General features: G+C 58.5%; 1 protein-coding gene across 2 annotated transcripts; it reads left to right on the top strand.

Annotated features, from left to right (window-relative positions):
• The first annotated feature begins 1960 nt into the window (after window positions 1-1960).
• FAM163A (family with sequence similarity 163 member A) lies at window positions 1961-18113 on the top strand. Of its 2 annotated transcripts, none has more exons than XM_056355175.1 (5): window positions 1961-2134; window positions 13015-13111; window positions 13670-13692; window positions 14221-14335; window positions 15053-18113. In XM_056355175.1, exons 4-5 carry the CDS (start codon window positions 14243-14245, stop codon window positions 15452-15454), a joined length of 495 nt encoding a protein of 164 aa, XP_056211150.1. In that variant the 5' UTR covers window positions 1961-2134; window positions 13015-13111; window positions 13670-13692; window positions 14221-14242; the 3' UTR covers window positions 15455-18113. The 2 variants fall into 2 exon arrangements, with proteins under 2 accessions (XP_056211150.1, XP_056211149.1); XM_056355174.1 differs by having other exon boundaries at window positions 13506-13692.
• Window positions 18114-18253: the final 140 nt, after the last annotated feature.

Below are 18253 nucleotides of genomic sequence, written 5' to 3'. Positions count from 1 at the left end.
CTGAATTAGCCATAATAATGCCTCCTGTGGCCCTGGCAGTGCTTTCCAAGGGGAGAAGCAGCAATCCCTGCATCCTGGGCTGTCATCACCTCCTCGCATCCTGCCCAGAGCAGCCCAAGAAATGACCTTCTCACTTCTCCTGGCCTCCTCCTCCTCCGTCCTCACCTGGATGTCTCTAATTCACATCCCTTCAGCAGCTCTGGAGCCCACCTAAGGAAAAACGCATCTCTACTAGCCGCCACAGAAATACTCCGCGTGCTCGCTTTTCTTGCTCAGTGCTTCTCCATGTTTACCAGCCCTCTGATGTGCTGGAGTCGGTAATGCGGATTTCTGTATCGGCAGGGGAATAGGGAGGCTTCCCCCGCCGGCCCAGGCTGCAAGCGGCCGTACATGTGCGCCGCGCAGCCGGCAGGCGCTCGGATCCTGCGGCACAGAGGGTAAGTGCTGTGACAGGAGCCACTTATCTCGCCTTTGCATTTCATAATTCGTCCCGCCCTTTTGCAAAAGGCACAAAGCTGTTAGCATCCAAACGAGTGTTTATTTCCTCCTGGCTCAGCTCTGCCACCGGATCCTGGGGAGAAAGCGGGTCGGGCTCCTGGCACCGGCAGCAAGCAGCTGCAAGGGCTGGGCTGGAACACTGGGGAGAGCAATCCGTGCCCAACGGGATGCCCTGGCTGATGGCAAGGGTGATGGAGGAGAAGGTGGAGGGTGTTTTCTCCCCAGCTTAGTAGCTTGCTTTACAGGGAGGAAAAGTGTCGGTGGTGTCCCTTGCTTAGAAATGGAGAAACTGAGGCACAGGAGGCTTCAACTGAGTCACTGTAGCAGAGGTCTTGCATTAATCCTGCCCAGCTGCGCTGCCTTGCAGCGGCTCTTGTGCCCTGTAGAGACCAAAATCAGGCAAAAATAGGTGAACACACATTCTCCTTGCACAGTAACCCTCAAGCTCACAGCAGTCAGCTGGTGGTGCAAGGCATGAGATTCAATTATCTTTATCGTAGCTCGCAGACGAGAGCAGCTCTCTTGTTTGGGAAGGTGATGCCAGCTGCAAGCTGTACCTTCTCCAGCTTAAATTCTTGGTTTGGAGCTTCAAAGCTTCCCAGCAGCTGGAAACACTTACTGGGGGCAGCACCTTTCTGTGTGCTTGTGTTTGTGCCTCCCTGGTGTCAGCGTGTGCTTGGGGCCAGGCAGCGATGAAGCCGACATAGGTACAAAGGTGGCTCTGTTTTACAAGCAGTTGTGGGGAGGGGGGCAAACTTGTCTGAAAAATAGCGGGTCGGCTTGGCATCTCCCCCCTGGCCCCAGCTCAGCCCTCTGGCAGCGGTGTGATGGGGTTTGCCCCTGGCTGTTCGCAGTGCCAGACCCCTGCCTGTGCTGGCGGCCAGGAGCTGTCATTACCTGGGACACGGTGGGATGGATCCAGCAGGAGCCACAGCCTCCGGACCCCAGCATGGGGCTGAGGCGGGGACACCGATGGGGCTGGGGGGCTTGGGGGGGGGCTGCACGGCTGGATTTGGGGATGCTGCAGGTTTGATAGTGCCTGGGGTGCTGCAGGACTTCGCTTTGGGGGTGCCCTGGGAGTACCCGGGAGTTTGGGGTTGCGCAGGGAATGCTGCCGATGTGTGCCCTCCCCCCCCCCCCGGTGTACGCTGGGGGGCTGCCCCCCTGTGCTCCCCACCGTGGGGCAGGCTTCTGGGGAGTCGGGGGGGGCCGTGGCCCGGCGCCCCCAGCCTGGCTGCTCGGCGGGGGAGTTTCGGGAGCAAAGACGCGTCTGCGCCCCCCTGCAGCGAGCGGCGGGGGCCGGGGGCGGTGCGGGCTGGGGGCGGGGGCTGGGGGCCGGGGGTCGGGTTCGGTGCGAGCCGGGTTCGGTGCGAGCCGGGGGCGGTGCGGGCCGGGGGCGGTGCTGGGGGCGGCAGCCCCGGCCCCGGGCAAACTCCTCCCCCGCTCGCCTCCCCCCCGGCCGGCCGGACCCGCCTCGGCTCCCCGCTCCGGTGGCGGTCCCTCTCCCGCTCTGTATGCTCGCCGCCGTCGTGGCCACCGGTACCGCCCCCGGCCCCCCCCGCGCCCCCCGCCCGCCAGCCGCTGCCGCCGGACCCGGCTCCGCCGCTGCCCGCTGCCGCCCGGCCCGGGCACCCAGGTAGGGCCGGGGCGCCCCCCGCCCCCCCCGGCACCGCGGCTCTGCAGGGGGTCGGGGAAGAGATAGGCGCCCGCCTGACTTGGGGGCCGCGGAGGGAAGGGTCCCGGGCGGTGGGGGCTGCGGGCCGGGGTGCCCGGTGGGATGCGCTCACATCCCGGGGCTGCGCCGAGCCCCGCGCCGCAGCCTCGCCCGGCCGAAGCCCCGGGGCTGGGGGTCCCTGCGGGGCCCTGACGGCGGGTCCCTGGGTTACGTGGTCCAGCTCCGCGCTGAGCTGGGCTCTCAAGTCACCGGTAACTCTGGTGGCCGGCGGGTGGGTCGCGCTGAGTTTGCTGTCACCAAAGCCCGCGGCCAAGTTCGGCGAGTCCCGCGCCCGCGGCGCTGCCTCTGGTCCCTCGCTGGTGGCCCGAGAAAGCCCCAACCTGGCCAGCAAACCTCCCCGCGGGAATGGTGGCTGCCTTTGCTGGAGTGGAGGAAATCAAATCCTTTTGTTTCTTCCGAAGGATCTCTGTTTTATCTCTGGCCATGCTGCGGTAATTAAAGGAGACCTGTGCTCGAGTGGTTTGCCTGGCTTTTGTTGGCTCCTAAGGTTATCCTGGAGGATTTTATTCCCTCCAAAAGGGCATGTGGAAACATCTAGTGTTTTCAGCTGGATTTCGGTTGTGTGCTATCGATTGTCTCTCCAGCAGAGAAATTTTCTGAGGTGTGGTGGAATATTCCACCCCGACCACGGTTTGTATTACCGGCCCTTTAGGGGTTTGTGCCTTTCCTTGCCTACCCCCTCGTCGAGTTTCCCCGTGATGCTGTTTGTGGGGTACTGGGTGTACTGGGGCTGCTGGTTGGCATTCGGTGTTGTCCCCATGGGATGCAACGGGCTCTAACTTGGGCTTTGCCAGGGTTGGGGATAAAAGGATTTTCCTAGGAAGGGTTTTTTCACCTGTTGAAAAGCCAAGAGGGGAAAGCAGCAGCAGGCTGGCATTCTCCCTGTTATGCTGGACATCAGATCAGTGAGTCTGATCCCATTCCAGCACTGTCTGCGCTGGGATGTGAGATCTTCTCCCATCTCTTTCCAAAGAACTGGATTTCAGCCCAGCTGCAGGCCTGAGGACAGCCGGCTCCAGAGCCCTGCTTAGGCGAGGTAGCCCGGCTCCACTCTGCTCCAGCTGGGAAGACCCTTAACAGGGTGGGAATCAGGCACACGGGATATTCCACTTGTCAAACCTTCCTCTCCGGAGAAGCGCCGAGCATCCTCCAGCCATTTTACGTGGGAGCATTCGGGTGCACGGACTGACGGGAGATGCAGGCAGCTGCCTGTCTGCCGGGAAGCGTTGGGATGGGGCGTTCGGAGGAGCTCAGCTCCCGGCTGGAGCAGGATCACCCACCTTAACCACAGGCAAGAATGGGAAACAAGAGCTGCTCCCCTTTCTGGGGGCCGCTTTGTGGTCATGCCTCAAATCCAGTAGCCCCTAGGGCAAGTTGTGAACAGAAATAAGGTCAGGCCGTGGTGTTCCCGGTGTTCCCTGCCTCGGTTTCCTCCCCCTTCTTCCCCTCCAGCCCCCGTCCCTGCCGCCCCCCATCCCTCCTGGCATCTCTGCCTGCCTGACCTTCCCCATCGCTGCTTTCCCACCAGGATGAAATATTTATTGAGGCTCCGTTACCCTTGTTTTCTTGAAAGCGAGTTTCACACTTCATTTGCAGGAGACATTAAGAGATTTCACAGCGGGTTTTCCTTCTCGCTGGGCGCATGCAATGGTGTGTGCGTGACCATCCCAACCGGCCCCGCTCCTGCCTGGTCGGGCAGCACAGGCTGGGTGAGGTGGAGCATCTCGAACAACGGCAGAGTCTGTGTCCCCACCGTGTGATAAACCAGCCAGGGATGAAACAGCTGCTCTGAAATCCAGTGAAGAGTTCAGGTCTGCAGAGCTGACCCATCCGTGCCTGGCTGCGCTGCGCCTCCTCGCCCCGGCTGGGATGCAGTGGGCGAAAGGAGTGTGAGTGGTCCCATAAAGCAACCATGAGTGAGATTTTCCCGTGGCTTTATGGAAAAGTCGCTCCTGGACCTGATGCTGGAGTGACTCCGCTTGGATTTACCCCAGGTGGCAGGGTAGGGGTCAGGCGCTGTGTCCCTGGGTTGGGAGCGATGTGCAGCTCCAGCTTTCCCTGGATCTGCACAGCCCGTGGGCTGCGGTCCGGGATCCTGCCGGACGGGCCGTCCCGCAGGGATGATTTGCCGTTGGCTTGGAAAGCAGAGCTGCGGTGGGGACCCACGCCTGTCCCACGGGGTGGCTGTCCCCAGGCAGGCTGTTCTGCCACAACATGGGGTCAGGATCCTTGCAGGTACCGCGGGTATCCGAATCGCGGAGTGGGAAAGGGGGCCCATGGCTTCCCCCCCGCAGTGTGGGGCAGCTTTCCGGGGGGAGAAGGCTGCAGGCCGATAGCCACTGAGCTGCTCTGGCTGGGGGGGTGAGAAGGGTGGGATGGGCTCTCCAGCGTGCGCCCCAGGGATGGGGATCCCTGGGGGTCAGGGCAGCTGTAAGCTTCCGTCCCCGTGGGTGACGCGGCTGTCACTGGGTCTGCATCCCAGCGGCAAGGAGGGGGTACGTGGGCAGAACCAGCTGGGGCACCCCAAAAAGCAGAAGAGGCAGAGCCCGGAGCTCCTAGTGGGTGGTGGCAGGAGCAGGGGTTTACCTGCAGGGCAGGTGGTGGGATTTTAGCTGGTTTGCCTCCAAGCTGGCTGGTTTGTAGTTCTCCCCCACCCTGGCTGGCCCTGCAGCAGGAGCAGCTTGTCCCTTCCCTGTGCCATGTCCCGCTCTCTGCTGGGGCAACCTGCGATGATCCCACTGTGGGGTCTTTAAAAGCACAGGGGAGTTAAAAACACATGTCCTTAAGGCTGGGAGATTGCCCCCTGCCCCCAAAATAGCTGCCGGCCTGAGGCCCTGCAGATGGGCATCAGGCTCAGGGATAGGTCACATCTCCTCCCTGGAGCTCAGGGATGAGCAGCTGGTGGCAGCCGTCGCATTGGGCAGACAGAGGCAAATGAAGACAAGAACAGAGACTTTTCCGGGTTGTTTTTTGGATCCCGACCACAAAGCCATGCCGCTCCAGAGCCAGCACCTGGCTCTGCTGTCTGGCCCCACCGAAAAGAGACAGTCTGTCTGCCTTGTGCTTTCGGGGAGGCTTTGAGAGCCCTCCTGCCTGTAGTACTGCCGCACGTGGGAGGCTCCTCTCTCTGTATTGCTGCCTGAATGCAATTAGGCTTTAATGAGTCATTAAAATAAATCTCTGTTTCTACTCCAAGCGAACATGCTGGGGGGATGCTGACAGTCGGAGCAGCAGGTCTTGCATCATGCAGAGCAAGAGGCTGCGCTTCCCCGTGCCCTCCTCCCCAGGGCTGGGCCACCACACCCTCCATCTCCCTTTCCCACTGAAAAAAGGACATTTCCCAACCACCAACACCAGGTGGGAGTGGGGTTAAATTACAGCCAGCCCGAGGGTTGGGTTTTTTGGTTGGTTTGGGGTTTTTTTGGAGAAGGGGTGGTCTGAGGGTGGTCTGCTCCCTGATGCTGGAGGGCACCAGCCCGGCTGGAAGTGGGCAGAGATGTAACTAGCCCCGGTTCTTGGCTCCTGGGTTGTTAAAGATGCCGACAGCTGTTGGCCGTGTCGTTTTTAACCCAGATCTGGATCTGATGGGCAGCTGGGGGAGATCTCAGCTGGCCCTGTGGCTGGAGGGAGATGGACGTGAGGCGAGCACCACAACATGGAAGGGAAAGTATGGTGCATCACTGCCAGACATCCATAGGGTTTTCCTGGCTGTAAATAGGAGCCAAGAGGAATGCTGGTGGCTCCTCAACTCGTGGGCAGAGGCAAGGTTTATCTTCCTTCATTCCACCTAACTGGTAGATGGTCCAGTTACCCCTAACGATGTCTTTGCTAATTTAATCCCTCCACAGTGGCTGCCTTGCTGGCACGCTAGCGGGCGGAAGGGCAGATGCCGGCAGGACACAGGGGGACGTCCCCTGTGTGTCCCCAGGGAGCAGCATCCCTCAAACACACAGTCACTGTTTCAGCCACCGGCCCCATCGCGTTATCCAGGCTGCGGGAGGGCACGAGTTACAACCAGGGGTTGAGCAGGAGAATTTATTTTTTATTTGCTTTACTAAAATAAAATATATTGGGTGACGCTGAGGCATGACAGAGCCACCCTGGCACAATTTGGGTGGCATTGCCCAAGCGTCCCATGCTGGGGGGGCTGAAGCTGATGGGATTACAGAGGCTCTACCTCAGCCAGAGCTTTTCCTCTGCACTTTGCTTTTGGGAGCAGAGCTGGCTGCTGCAGGGAAAGGTTTTGCACAAGTCGTGTTTCATACATCAGGCTGGGAGGAACTGGGACAGGGCAGCAAGTACAGTTCCGGGTGGGAATTGGGAAACCGGGCAGAGAATCTTCACGGGCGTGATGGAACTGAGGTGGAAAGGGTGAGATGGCGCCAATGTCCAGGGCAAGGATGTAGATAACAAAGTGGTGCCTTGTAGGAGAAGCTGGCCTGGGGGTTGTTTCAAAGAAAGCCAGTGAGAAGCTGGCTAAATGAAAAAAAATCTGTAGTGAGAAACTCACTGCCGTGCTCGGTTGGATCTTGTCGGGGATGCTCTGAACTGTGTTGCACAATGCTTCCGCTGGGATTGATCCTCCTCTTTCAATATGCACCCGGGACGAAGATGCATTTGATGTCACCAAGTCCCCCGGTGGGATTAGCCCCACTGAGAGCAGAAGCACGCACCTTCCTGTGATGGAGCAGCAAGAAAATCAAACTGGGAAGATTGTATCTCCACAGGGTGTGTTTGCAGCCCCTGGAGGACGGAAGGATCCGGCCGAGGTCATCATTTCCTTGCCCTGATGGGAAGAGCCTGCTGGTGTGAAAATAAATGGGTGCCGAGGAGGTAAAGGTTTCATCCTGGAGCAACGAGGGTGCTGGAGAATGAAGAGCAGGAGATCCTTGAAGGGAGGCTGGCTCCATCATGCTGCCGGGGAGGGTCTCCAGGCTGCGGGATCTGCAGGATCCTGATCCATCCCCTGGACCTTCCCCTGCCCTGAGGCCTTGGTGTGGAATGGCTGGAGGCTGAGCACTTTTGAAGAGGTCCCTGCTGCCGCATTTTGCTTTGCCTTTCCCTGGGCCACTGCTGGGAGCCGCTGGTGGATGCAGGGGAAATACTTGTGCCGTGGTGGTGCTTTTAGCACAGGGTTCAACCAGCTGTGGTGTACCTGCGCTGGTGCGATGAGCTTATGCAGACACCAAGGGTGACACTGGGCTGGAAGCAAACAACCTTTCCTGCTCCTTTCCATGCTCACAAGGATCCCTGTCCTGTGCTGTACGCTGTAAACACCCAGGCGCTGCAGTGGCAGAGGGATTTGGGTGCAAATCAGACCCAAGTCCTTGCTGTCTGGGGCCGTGTCCCCCAGGGATCCGTGGTACAGCAGGATCCCGCCTGGGCTCTGGCTCTCCGCTGGCTGTGGCCATAGGCTTGGTCCCGAGCACGTGTGTGTCACAAAACGGTCTGGCTTTTTGGCGAGGGTCGGTGTCGCCCAGGGCACACCCAGCATTCTGGCTCTCCACAGCCTCGCTGCGCTCCCGGCGCGGCGGCTGCTGCTGCAGCTGCTCGTCAGAGGGGCTATTTGGGTGCTGGGAGGGATGGTGCCCGCAGCAGGGATGCTGGCCAGGTCCTGGCTGGCTCTGGAGAGCCCGCGGGGATCTGACGTGCAGGATAATCTCAAAAGCCCTTCTCTGTGCAACTTGGCTTGATGCCGCCAGTTTTGTCCCTGGTTATTTTGGGACCGGAGCGGAGCAGCTCCCTGGCACGTATACCTGGGGCTTGGCTGCGGCTTTTGGCAGGAGCAGCCTCGGGAGGGACCCTGGGCGCAGTGGCAGGCGATGAGCCATGTGGGTCAGACCAGGGACGTTTCCCTCCTGCATTCCACCGTGGGCTGCCCGTGTCCGATGCCTTCCCCGTGGTGGGTGCCGTGGCTCCCAGCTGGGCTGGTCGGGGAGCCAGCTGAGCAAATGCAGGGGGTAGGAGACACGTGGGAGGATGAGGAGGGAGGTGTCATTTTCATGTTCCTGCCCTGTGTTTTAAGCCCTCCTGTGATGAGGAGGGGTGGCAAGGGGGTGTAAATTATAGAAGGACTTGCCTAGATCCAGGTGTAGCCCTGGCCGTGCCGTGGGCTTTGCAATATCGCCTTGATGTGTGTGCTTGGCAGGGACAGGATGGGGTGACGGTCCCTTCTGTGTCCCTCCGTGCCTCCGCGTGGCTCCAGTTAATCCACGCAGGCAGGCGAGACAGGATCTGAATAGTCGCTTAAGGAGATAAAGAGCAGATGAAGTGCCCAAGTAACGAGATACTGGTGTAATCTGTACGCGAGATGTCCCAAGCTGCAAGGCTGCCCTTCCTCCCAAAGTCTGTGAAGTGCCGGGAAGTCTCGCTGGGACAGGGATGTGGATGTGCTGTGGGTCCCAGGATGTGCCAGGGCTTCACACACCCGGCGCTGCCACGGCCAGAGGTCGGAGGGGGATGCCTGGTCCTATGCGGCTGTAAAGGCAACTGCTGCTGGCAGGGAAGGTCTCCTGGGCTCATGCAGGGCAGGATGAGGCCCGGCATGGGAGGGAGCGAAGCTAGGTTGGCAAGAAGCTGGTTTTTGGCAGACTCTGACGGCCGGGAGAGGTGATGTCCTGGGCTCGGTAGGTCGGGAGCACAGTGTTAGCGGTGCCCTTCGAGCCTGCCCAGGAGCTGGGGTCTGGCTGGCAGCTTCCACCCTTGAAGCGGTTTGATTTTTTGTTAACTGCAATTAACATCTTGCCTTTTCCACAAAGCTTTTGCAAGAGCTGGTTTCCAAACCTTGTTGGTATTTCTTCCTTCCCATCTCTCAGCTGGGCAGGAGCGAGGCAGGGAGCCCCAGCGAGCTGGTGCGGGTGGTGGAGGGAAAGCAAGGGCAGGCTTGCGGCAGGGCACGGGGTTTTCGGTTTTGATGACTGACTGCAAATTGCCAGAGCCTCAGCTGGGGGATGGTGTCACCTCTGCGACCTGGCTGTCCTTGCAGTGGCCAGGAGCAGGGTGCTGGCGGCGCTTTCCCCTGCAAAACTCCCTCGCCAAACCCCGGGTGTCTCAAGGCACCAAAGGGATCGTGGCATGAAAAAGCCTCGAGTAGGAAACGGGTCACACAAAACGCCCTTTCTGCTGGTAAGAGCCTTGTGTGGTGTTCGCTGCAGCAGGCTGAAACCAGCGTTTTCCCAACAGCTGCTGGGGTTCCTGTCCCTGGGCTGGTCCAGTCTCAAATGTAACCAGGCAGAGCCAGCCTCGGAGCTCAGCACCACTCCCAGCGGTGGGATTGCTGCGGGGGGGGAACGGGCTTGCTCCAGTCACCCGGTGTCAAGGTCAATTTTTATGCCTTAAAGATGCTTTTTCCTCAATCTATGTATTAACATATTAATATCCTATTATTAGCTTATCAAAAATCAGGGCTGGCCCCATCCTGCCCCCACCCCCCTCCCTGAAATGATGGGGCTTAAGCAAGCTTATGTTTGAGGGCAAATGAAAGCAACAATTTGTAACTCCAAAAAATAATGTTTACAGAGCCTAGGGTGGGCACGGGTTCTGCCCCCTGCTGACCCCCATGGATTCGTTAATTAAGAGTTTAAAGGCTTCCAGGTGCCTCAGTGGTTTGGGAGCTGGGCAAGAAGCCCGCGGGCGAGGGCTGGGTGCAGCCCTCCACATCCTCTTACATCCCGTGTTGCCATCGTTCTTTGGGTGAAAGTTCAGCTGGGCTTGGCACATTTCGGAGCCGGGGGGCTCTCCTTGTTTCTCCTCCTCCACAGCTTGGCCGGTCCCCTTACGCCTTGCAGTGCAGAGCATCTGACATGCAAGGAGTTTGCAAGGCCTCAGCCTCCCTATGCACCCATCCTGCCCCATGGCTGGGGGAGTTGTGCTGCTCATGTCCTCGTCCCTCGCTGAGGTTTGTGACTGTGGGTTAATCCACCCAAATCCTGCTGGGCTGAGCCCGTGCCGGGCAGGCCACAGCCGCCCGGGAGCTGCCCTGTTGTTTGCTGCTGTAATCTGTTTTGCAAAGGCAGCCCCTGATGCTGTTTTTTTCCAATTAGGCCCTGGGAGATGATTCTGGTGAGGCAGCGGCTGGGCTAATTTACCAGGCAGACATTTCATTGAATTAGCCCGTGAGCTGCAGAGCAAAACCAGGAGAGCAGAGCCCTGGCTGGGGCAGGACTCACCAGCGAGGTTCGGCGTGATGCTGACGGCAAAGAGCCGTGCTGTGCCCAGCCTAGAACCCGCTCCCCAGCTCTGGTGTTGGTGCCTGGCCCTGGTCGGATGGTGGGGCTGAGCTGGGGGCTGGTGGGACGTGCAGGGTGAGGAAGGACGGGAGTTTCTCAGCTGGGCTGAGAGTGCTGGCAGCTGGCAAAATCCTCACCGCCGACTTGCAAACCGTGCAAATCTGCTATGGACGTCATTGGAGGAGAATAAATATAGAAGCCTGAGATGCCACCCGTTCCCAGAGTCACTTTTCAGGCCGTAACTTTGCGCTGGGAGGCAACATCAATTAAAGAAAATGTATCTCTGCAGCAAGCAGTTTTGCACGCCTGCCCGGAGGAGTTCGATACAGCTGGGGACCCTCCCTCCATTGGGGACAGCGTGACACCGCTGCCTAGCATCTCGGATCGCTTCCCGAAAGCCAGGGAGGGGCAGGGAGGGCAATACAGCCCCACTCTTATAAATCCTGATTTTATTCAGCAACAGTTTATGTGCCAGAGTGTCCCCACGCCCACCCTTGGGCTGTAGCCCCCTCTCCCGAGCCGCCCAGGAGCAGGTGAGCACCGAGGCATCTGCTCAGCGTGGGGTATCTAAATATTTAAACATCTCTCAACTCCCTTTTTAAGCTAGAAGGAGACACGGGGCTGTGCCCCGGGGAGTTCAGCTTGTGCGTCCCCCCCACGATGCCCCTGCATCCACCCCGTCCCGCTGCAGGAGCCGCGGGGCAAGGCTCACAGTGCGGGATGGGGTGGTGGGACCGTGCGGTGCCCGAGCCTGGGGGAGCTGAGCCAGGGGAGCCCAAAATGCCCATTTCCCGGCAGGTTTGGATGTGCTTGGGGAGGGCAGCTGGAAAATGGATGCGGACAGACCCCCAGCAGCAGCGGTGTGGCTGCTGGGGCCATTGCACGGCCCGTGCGAGGGCTGTAAAAGGCTGTTGCAGTTGTCCTGCCCATTTCTGGGCACGTTTACCTTCTAGTTGCCAAGTCCACAATTAGTCCTGAGTCTGGGGCTCTTGGTCCTTCCCAGGGAGGTGTTCCATTCCCTCCTGTGTGCCTACAGAAGGGAGCTGTGGGTTAGAGAGGGCTGTTTTATAGGCACAAATGAGCTGCTAGGCTGCTGGTGAGCAGGATTCAGGGAGGGGGAAAGGTAGAAAGTTCCTTCTCTCTGAAAGCATCACCTCCAAAGAGGTAGGGAAAGGCAGCGCTTCACTTCTGGTTTGTTTTAATTTTATTTTTTTTTTTTTTTTTTTTTTCATTTTAACATTCACTGTTTTAATAAGGAAGAGCGCGGCTCCTGAGCAGAGCCGGTGAAAGACTGGTCCCAGCAGCCCCAGGGATGGGAATACCGGAGATGGGGCACGTGCAAGCGCAGCCGCCCACCAGGCAGCACCAGCCAGACACGTGGCTCTTGGAGGTGACCAAAGGGTCCCCAGGGCCGGTCCCTCCCTGCCCAGGGTCGTTTTCTGAGGCCGCCTGCTCGCTCCAAACCTCTGGCTAATTGGATGCTGCTCTCCGAGCTCTAAATCAAATCACGGCTCCCATGAAATGAAGTTTTCTGGATGCGAACGGCCGCCTGCATCATCCATCACTGCCCAGCTCACGGCACGTCCCTCTCGGGGGGTCGGGGAAGATCAACATTTGCTTTCTCCAGCCACCCACGGTCAGCCTCTCCCCATTAAGGGTGGCAGCTGGGGGCGTGAGAACCCCACCAAAGGCTGCCTCGTGTGCCCCCCCACCCCACCCCCAGCGCCCCTCGCTCCTGGCAGTGTTTCAGTGCAGTTGGGTGGCGGGCACAGGAGCCGAGCGTGTCGGTCTCTGTTATTAGCTTTGTGTCGGGTCCCCTGATGGATGGAGATATTAGCTGGGTTATGGTCCTATTGATTTCTCAGGCAGGGTTTTTTTTTTTCCCCTTTGTTTCGTGGGCGAGGGAGGCTCGAGGAAGAAATCCAATGCGTGCCTGCCTTTTGGCTTCGTACAGGAACTTTCCAAGAGCTGAAAATCAATTTTCAGCAGGCAGGGTCCTGCAGATCACCGCAGCGGAGTGAGGAGGGGGGGGTGGGTTTGGGGGGGAACCCCCACGGTGCCTGCCGGCAGCGAGGGGCCGGGGCAGAGTTGGGCAGGTCTCGTCTGGAAGCTGCCACCTCTCTCTGTCAATTAGGGCCACGTGGCAAGCAGGTAATTAGATCTCCTCGGCTGCAACCGGCTGGCACTTCGGCCCTATCAATTAGCCTTGCTCTGGACGAGGCACAGAGGGACGCGGGGGCCAGTAATGAAATGTGGTTGTGCCAGGCATTGCTGGAGGGTGAGGGTGATGGGTGCCCCCACTTCTTGGGTGCAGGTCTCTTGCTTTTGCTGAAATTGCAGGTTTCAGGCGTGGGATCATCCTTTCCTGGCGGTCTGGCTTTACCCACCTTTGCAGCACCCACCTTTCCTGCCAGTCTCCCTAAAAAAGTGATTTATTTACCCCCGCTGTAGGGACAGAGGTGTCATCGGCAGGGATGGGGACACTGGGTGGCCCCCTTGGGCAGGGGAGACAAGCTGACAGTGATGGATTTTTCTCCTTGTCTTCCCTCTCAGGGCCGCCGGCATCTCCCTGTGGCCATGCAGTGCTGCCTGTCCTGCCTGGCCACCCCAGGGCCAGCGTGACCTTGACACCCTGCCTGTCCTTTTCTGGGTAGGTGCCTGGGGGTGGCGGGGGTGCCTGGGGGGGTCCCTAGGGCTTGCCTGCCCCAGAAGGGATGGAGGGCCAGAGCTCCTTTCCCAGCGGCACCTCAAACACTGGCTGCTTGCGCGATGATGCATCCGCCTCCCCCATAATTAATCTTAAAGAGGAAAAGTCCAAGTGCTGACTAAGCCAGGCCTTCGCCCTGTGAAGCTGCGTGATTCACGAGCTGCTGTTGGTAGCACAGCCTTGGCCAGCAGAGTGTTCCTCTGAGCTTGGAAAACTTCTCCCTTCCCTGCTCCAAATTAAAGAAAATAATCGTAATTATAACAATAATACTAATTGCCATCATCATCACATCAGCGTCAGCATCTGCAGGACCTAAAATGCTTTTTGCACTGTGCAGGCTGCCAGGGGCGCAGGCACACGCTGAGCCCCATCCCCACAGGACACGAAGCAGGGCTTCCCGCCGGTCCCGAATGGAGGCAGATTCTCGGGAAGCAGGGAAACGCGGGTGGGTGCAAGGGGTGCTGTCGGGCCACAGCTGACCTCTCCCTCCGCTTCTTCCAGGTCCAACGCCTCCGTCACTGAACGTAAGTAGCCCCCCAGTCCCATGGCAGCGGGGGAGCGGTGGGGGATGCTCGGCTTGTGCCAAGCTGACGTTAGATGCGTCGGTGCCCAGCAGGCGCCCAGCAGGGTGCATGTTTGGGGCTCAGACTGCCAGAGTTGTGGAGTTCAAAGGCTCCCCTTTGGCTTTTCCTGGTGGGAACCCAGGTTTGCTTCTGCGTTTTGAAGCAGAGGCTGTATTTTCCGCTGGGATGGTGGAAGTCGGCCCTTTTTGCTCAGCAGGGGGGAGGGCTGAGGGGGACACTGCAGGGTGGTTCCCAAAGACCCCAAGCCAGAGACAACGATGGCGGCGAGGGGACGTGATGCTGCGTCACAGGTGTCCTTGCACTAAGAGGAGGAGAATGATGCTGGGTGCTAGTTTTCCAACTGGGGAGGGAGGAACAGGGATGCAGTATTTTGAGATGCTTCATGAACATCTTGCCTGTGATACGATGACGAAGCCACGCCAGGTGCTTTTGACGTCCTGGGGTGACGTGTGTGGCCCTGCCTTTCAGAGTTTGATGGAGAATCGGTCGGATGACAGCGGGAACTGTTGTTATCACCGGGGGAATCCTAGCGACGGTGATCCTACTGTGCATCATTGCCGTGCTCTGCTACTGTAGGCTACAGGTGAGCGCCGCAGCTGTCTGTCCCCTGTCTGGCCACGGACCCCAGCAGCGTGGCAGCTCCTCAGGCTCCTGCTGCAGGAGGGGTCTCGAAGGGGAGTTCTTGTCTGTCTGTGGTGGGCAGGGAGTTGAAACCCCCTTTCCCCCAAGGTGCTGCAGTTATGTCCTTTCCTCCTCCGGGCCCAGGGGTGTTCCCCTAAGGCTTCTGAGTCTCTGCAGTGCTTGGTAATTGAGGTGTAGGCTTGGCTGGCTTTGCGATACCAGATGGAGATTTTTATGTTTTATTCCACCACCACCACCACCCCCACCACCCCCGCCCTGTAAATTAAACGAGGAGGCTTTCAACAACAGCTAGCTACAACCTCCTGCTTTTTAAAAGTTAATGTGAAGTCTGTGCCATGCAGCAGTGCCTGTGTGATGAAAAGCACAGCGGTTACTCGGAGGAGTCTCTAACTGGCACGGGAAAACCTCCTCTCCACTCCCAGCGAGGTTTGCAAGGGGAAGGTGGGTTCCCCAGCAGCACGCTGGGATCCAGGCTTTGTCTGGCTTCTGGTGCTTTGCAGGACCTGGGTTCTGATGGAGCAGAGCAGCCAGGAGCTGGCGGAGGGCTTCTCTGGCAGGGGGACGAGGGGAGCGGGGAGGGGGCAGGGCTGGCTGTGAAGGCAAATCTGCCCGCCAGCTGCTCCGCTTCCCCTCACACAGCCCCGTCCCTTCCCTGCAGTACTACTGCTGCAAGAAAGATGACTCCGCTGAGGAAGAGGAGGAGGAGGAGGAGGAAGAGGAAGAGCCCGACCTTCCCACACACTCGCACCTCGGCATGTGCAACGCCTGCAGCTCCCGCATGGTGGACGGCCAGGGCAGCCCCGCGCCCCCCCTCAGCGAGCTCAACCACCACGGGGCTCACAACTACTGCCCGACCTGCTCCCCCTACGGCTCCCCCTTTTACATCCAGACTCCTGACATGGTGCGCAACGGGGGCGAGAGGGTCACCTACGCCCCCGCGTGCTACAAGGAGATGGGGCCGCCCATCAACATGGCCACCCTGCAAAGCTACCCGGTGAGCCGCCACGGCCTCCTCCGCGAGAGCTTCCCGAACCCGCGGGCTATCAGCACGGAGGTGTAGTCACCATTGCCACTAGCACAGGGTGTCCCCAGCCGGCGCATGCTCAAGGGACAGGGCTTTTCACTTGTCTTTTTTTTTGGGGGGGGGGGCTCCTGCAGAGAGGACCCCATAAGCCCAGCCTGAGACCAGCACGGTCCTCCTGCTGAACTGCCCGGCACGGCTAAGCTGTACGGGCGAGAAGATGAGAGAGACCTCAAAGGGCGACGTTAAACCGGCCACCTCCGAACCCATCGTAAGTGTCATTATTATTCTACTCTATCTCCTGAAGGGACTTGTCTAACGAGGGCTATGTACAGTACAACCTAATTTAATTACCCCCAGCTTCCCGAGCCCAGAGGGAGGCCTTTGGGGTCCCCACGCGGCCACCCGAGGCGATGCCCGCGCCTCCGGCACACGGGCGATGCGTGACCACCCACCAGCCGCTGCCCTGGCAAATCCCGCTGCTGAGCTGGGACCGGCAGCGCTCCTCAGCCATGGGAAAGCAAAGAAGGGAAGATGCGGATCGTCCTGTTCCCCTCGTACCGTGTTCGTAGCCGCTAGCCGTTAGCCGTTCTGTTTAAGCTAGGACACCGTCTGCCACCTGCTTCGGCCTTCGCACATGCTGAAGAAGTTCAGGACGTGAGTTTAGATCACTTCTGGGGGAGGCAAAGCTGCTCCCAAAACCGCTCACCCACGCAAACAGGCACAGGCTGATCCTTCTGCAGCCGAAGCCCCCACCTCTTCTACTCTTCACAAGCTTTCTTAGGAGCGATTTTAACTTGGACCCGTAAAAATGGCAAGATTTCGCCTACGGAAAGAACGACATCCCTAAAGAACTGCAGTTTGGGTCACCTTCAGCTTGCAAAGCCCTACCCGGGCAGCCAGAGGAAGGTTGGCTTTAGGACGGCTTTTGCTTTCAACAGCAACAGCAGAGACCACCGGGTCCTGTCTCCTCCTCGGCAGGGCCCGTGACCTCCCATGGGAGAATGATGCTCAGGTGGTTGGGGTCCCCCCCTCTTTGCCTTTTGGAAGACAAGGGTGCAAGACCCAAACCTGGGTTGACCAGCTCTGCAGCTGCTAATGACAGCCAGTGACTCTGCCTTCTGCAAAAATGAATGTGGGAAAGTTCCTTCTTCCTCCATAAATCAAATTAGGTGAAAAATTACTAAAAGGACATCATCATTCACAGGCACTTCTATAGCAACCGGTGCAGGACCGCTCAGCTGAGTGCTTCCCATTCATGGCAGGGAAGAGGGACCCGGCCAGCACCCATCCCCGCAGCCCTGTGGATGCTGTTGGAGGCAATGGCAGGTGACGTTTGCCATGCCTTTGCGATGTAGGGTATGACTGCTCAGAAATGCGAGTGGTGGGGTTTTGTTTTATCACCACTGCTATTTAGAAATCATCCTGCTGCTCACGGAAGGATCTGGACTTAACCTCCCCCATTCATGCACAGAAAAAGTAGGTTTCAGCATAGAGGCGCACGAGCCTCAAGCATCTACGTTATCGGGCAAAAGGCTAATGTACACTTCGGACCTGCTCATGCCTTGGCACCTCTGCTGAAACTACGCAAAGAAAAGGAGCCAGACAAACGCCAAACGTGGTGATGGTCCTTGTAACCAAACACCTTGCCCCAGCCTGCATTTTACACAGCCTTTTGAGCAAACATTACGCACCATCTACCCCACCTCTGGCCCAGAAAGACATTGTATTTCCATTATCCTGAGACTTAGTCTAGCTGCATCACTTTGAGAGTCTCCTTCCATTCTCCAAATAGTGATTGCAGCTTTTAAATGTCCTCTCACATTAAGGGCAGGCAGGAGGGAAGATGACAGCAGCAGCAAAGCTCTCTGGATCCCACTGGCCGACAGTCCGTAGCTCCTACTGCTTCCCATCCAGCCCTTACTCCTCCCTGAAAATATTGTAACTGGAACAAAAATCTTGTCTAACTCAGTAAATCCCGTCCTTTCCCACTAGAACATCTGCTCAGCTAGGTCTCATCCTGCTGGGAGCCACGAGAAGTTAATGCCTCGGCGCGATCTGCAGGCTGCTGCCCGCACTGCTCTGCCAGACGGCCCTGCGATGCCATCCCCTCAAAGGGCACAGAGCCAGCTCACGGGCACCGCGGCTCCCGGCATCCAGCTCTACCTCTTGGCACGTAGCAAGGCTTCCCACCACAACGGCAGCACATGCCAGGCCATGACCTCCGGAGGGTGGGAATAACACAGGGGGCTTTTGCTTCTGTGGCTCACCCTTCTGGTGAAAGGAAGGCCACGGTATCGTCATCTTCATCACGTGCAAATTACGTGTGACCTGTCGCTGGCTAATGAGGTGCCAAGGCTGGCCAGGCAGTTCCAGAGTAGCTGGCTGGCCAGGACAAGGGTTTGCCTCATGGCCAACACAATGCCCTGGGTCTGGCACGGCTACAGAGAAACGGCAGAGTCTGAGAGGGCTGGAAACACGGGACGTGCAAGCATGGGTTAGAAGGCTTGGGGGATGGCGGTGGAACAGGACGCGGTAGGGGCAGGGATCCCAGATTTTTTCCACTTCAGGTTTCTCCTGTTACTATTCTCTGTCTTTGTTGCTCAGCTGTGGGTCCAAATTCAATGTCAGAAATAAATGAGGACTTTGAAATACAAAACAGGAGTGGTTTCTGTTCTTTGGCAGGCAACACAAAATGGGGTTTATCCGGCGCTGCCTGGAAGCTGTACTGGCACAAGGACTTTTCCTCCCCAACCCCCCTGCTCCTACTTCTGTTCCTCTTGTGTCCCTCCTCCTTTGCCTCTGGCCTAGGTACATGCATCCCCAAACCCCAATTTT

Source organism: Falco biarmicus, chromosome 11 (genome assembly GCF_023638135.1).
Source record: "Falco biarmicus isolate bFalBia1 chromosome 11, bFalBia1.pri, whole genome shotgun sequence".
In the NCBI taxonomy this organism is placed as follows: domain Eukaryota; kingdom Metazoa; phylum Chordata; class Aves; order Falconiformes; family Falconidae; genus Falco; species Falco biarmicus.
Note: the sequence above shows the minus strand (reverse complement) of the source record. Positions and strands in the feature narration are given on the sequence as shown.

Coding starts and splice junctions, on each gene's coding strand:
- FAM163A (XM_056355175.1), top strand. CDS start 14,243: ATGACAGCGGGAACTGTTGTTATCACCGGGGGAATCCTAGCGACGGTG. Junction 14,336..15,052: donor TCTGCTACTGTAGGCTACAG/GTGAGCGCCGCA, acceptor CCTTCCCTGCAG/TACTACTGCTGCAAGAAAGA.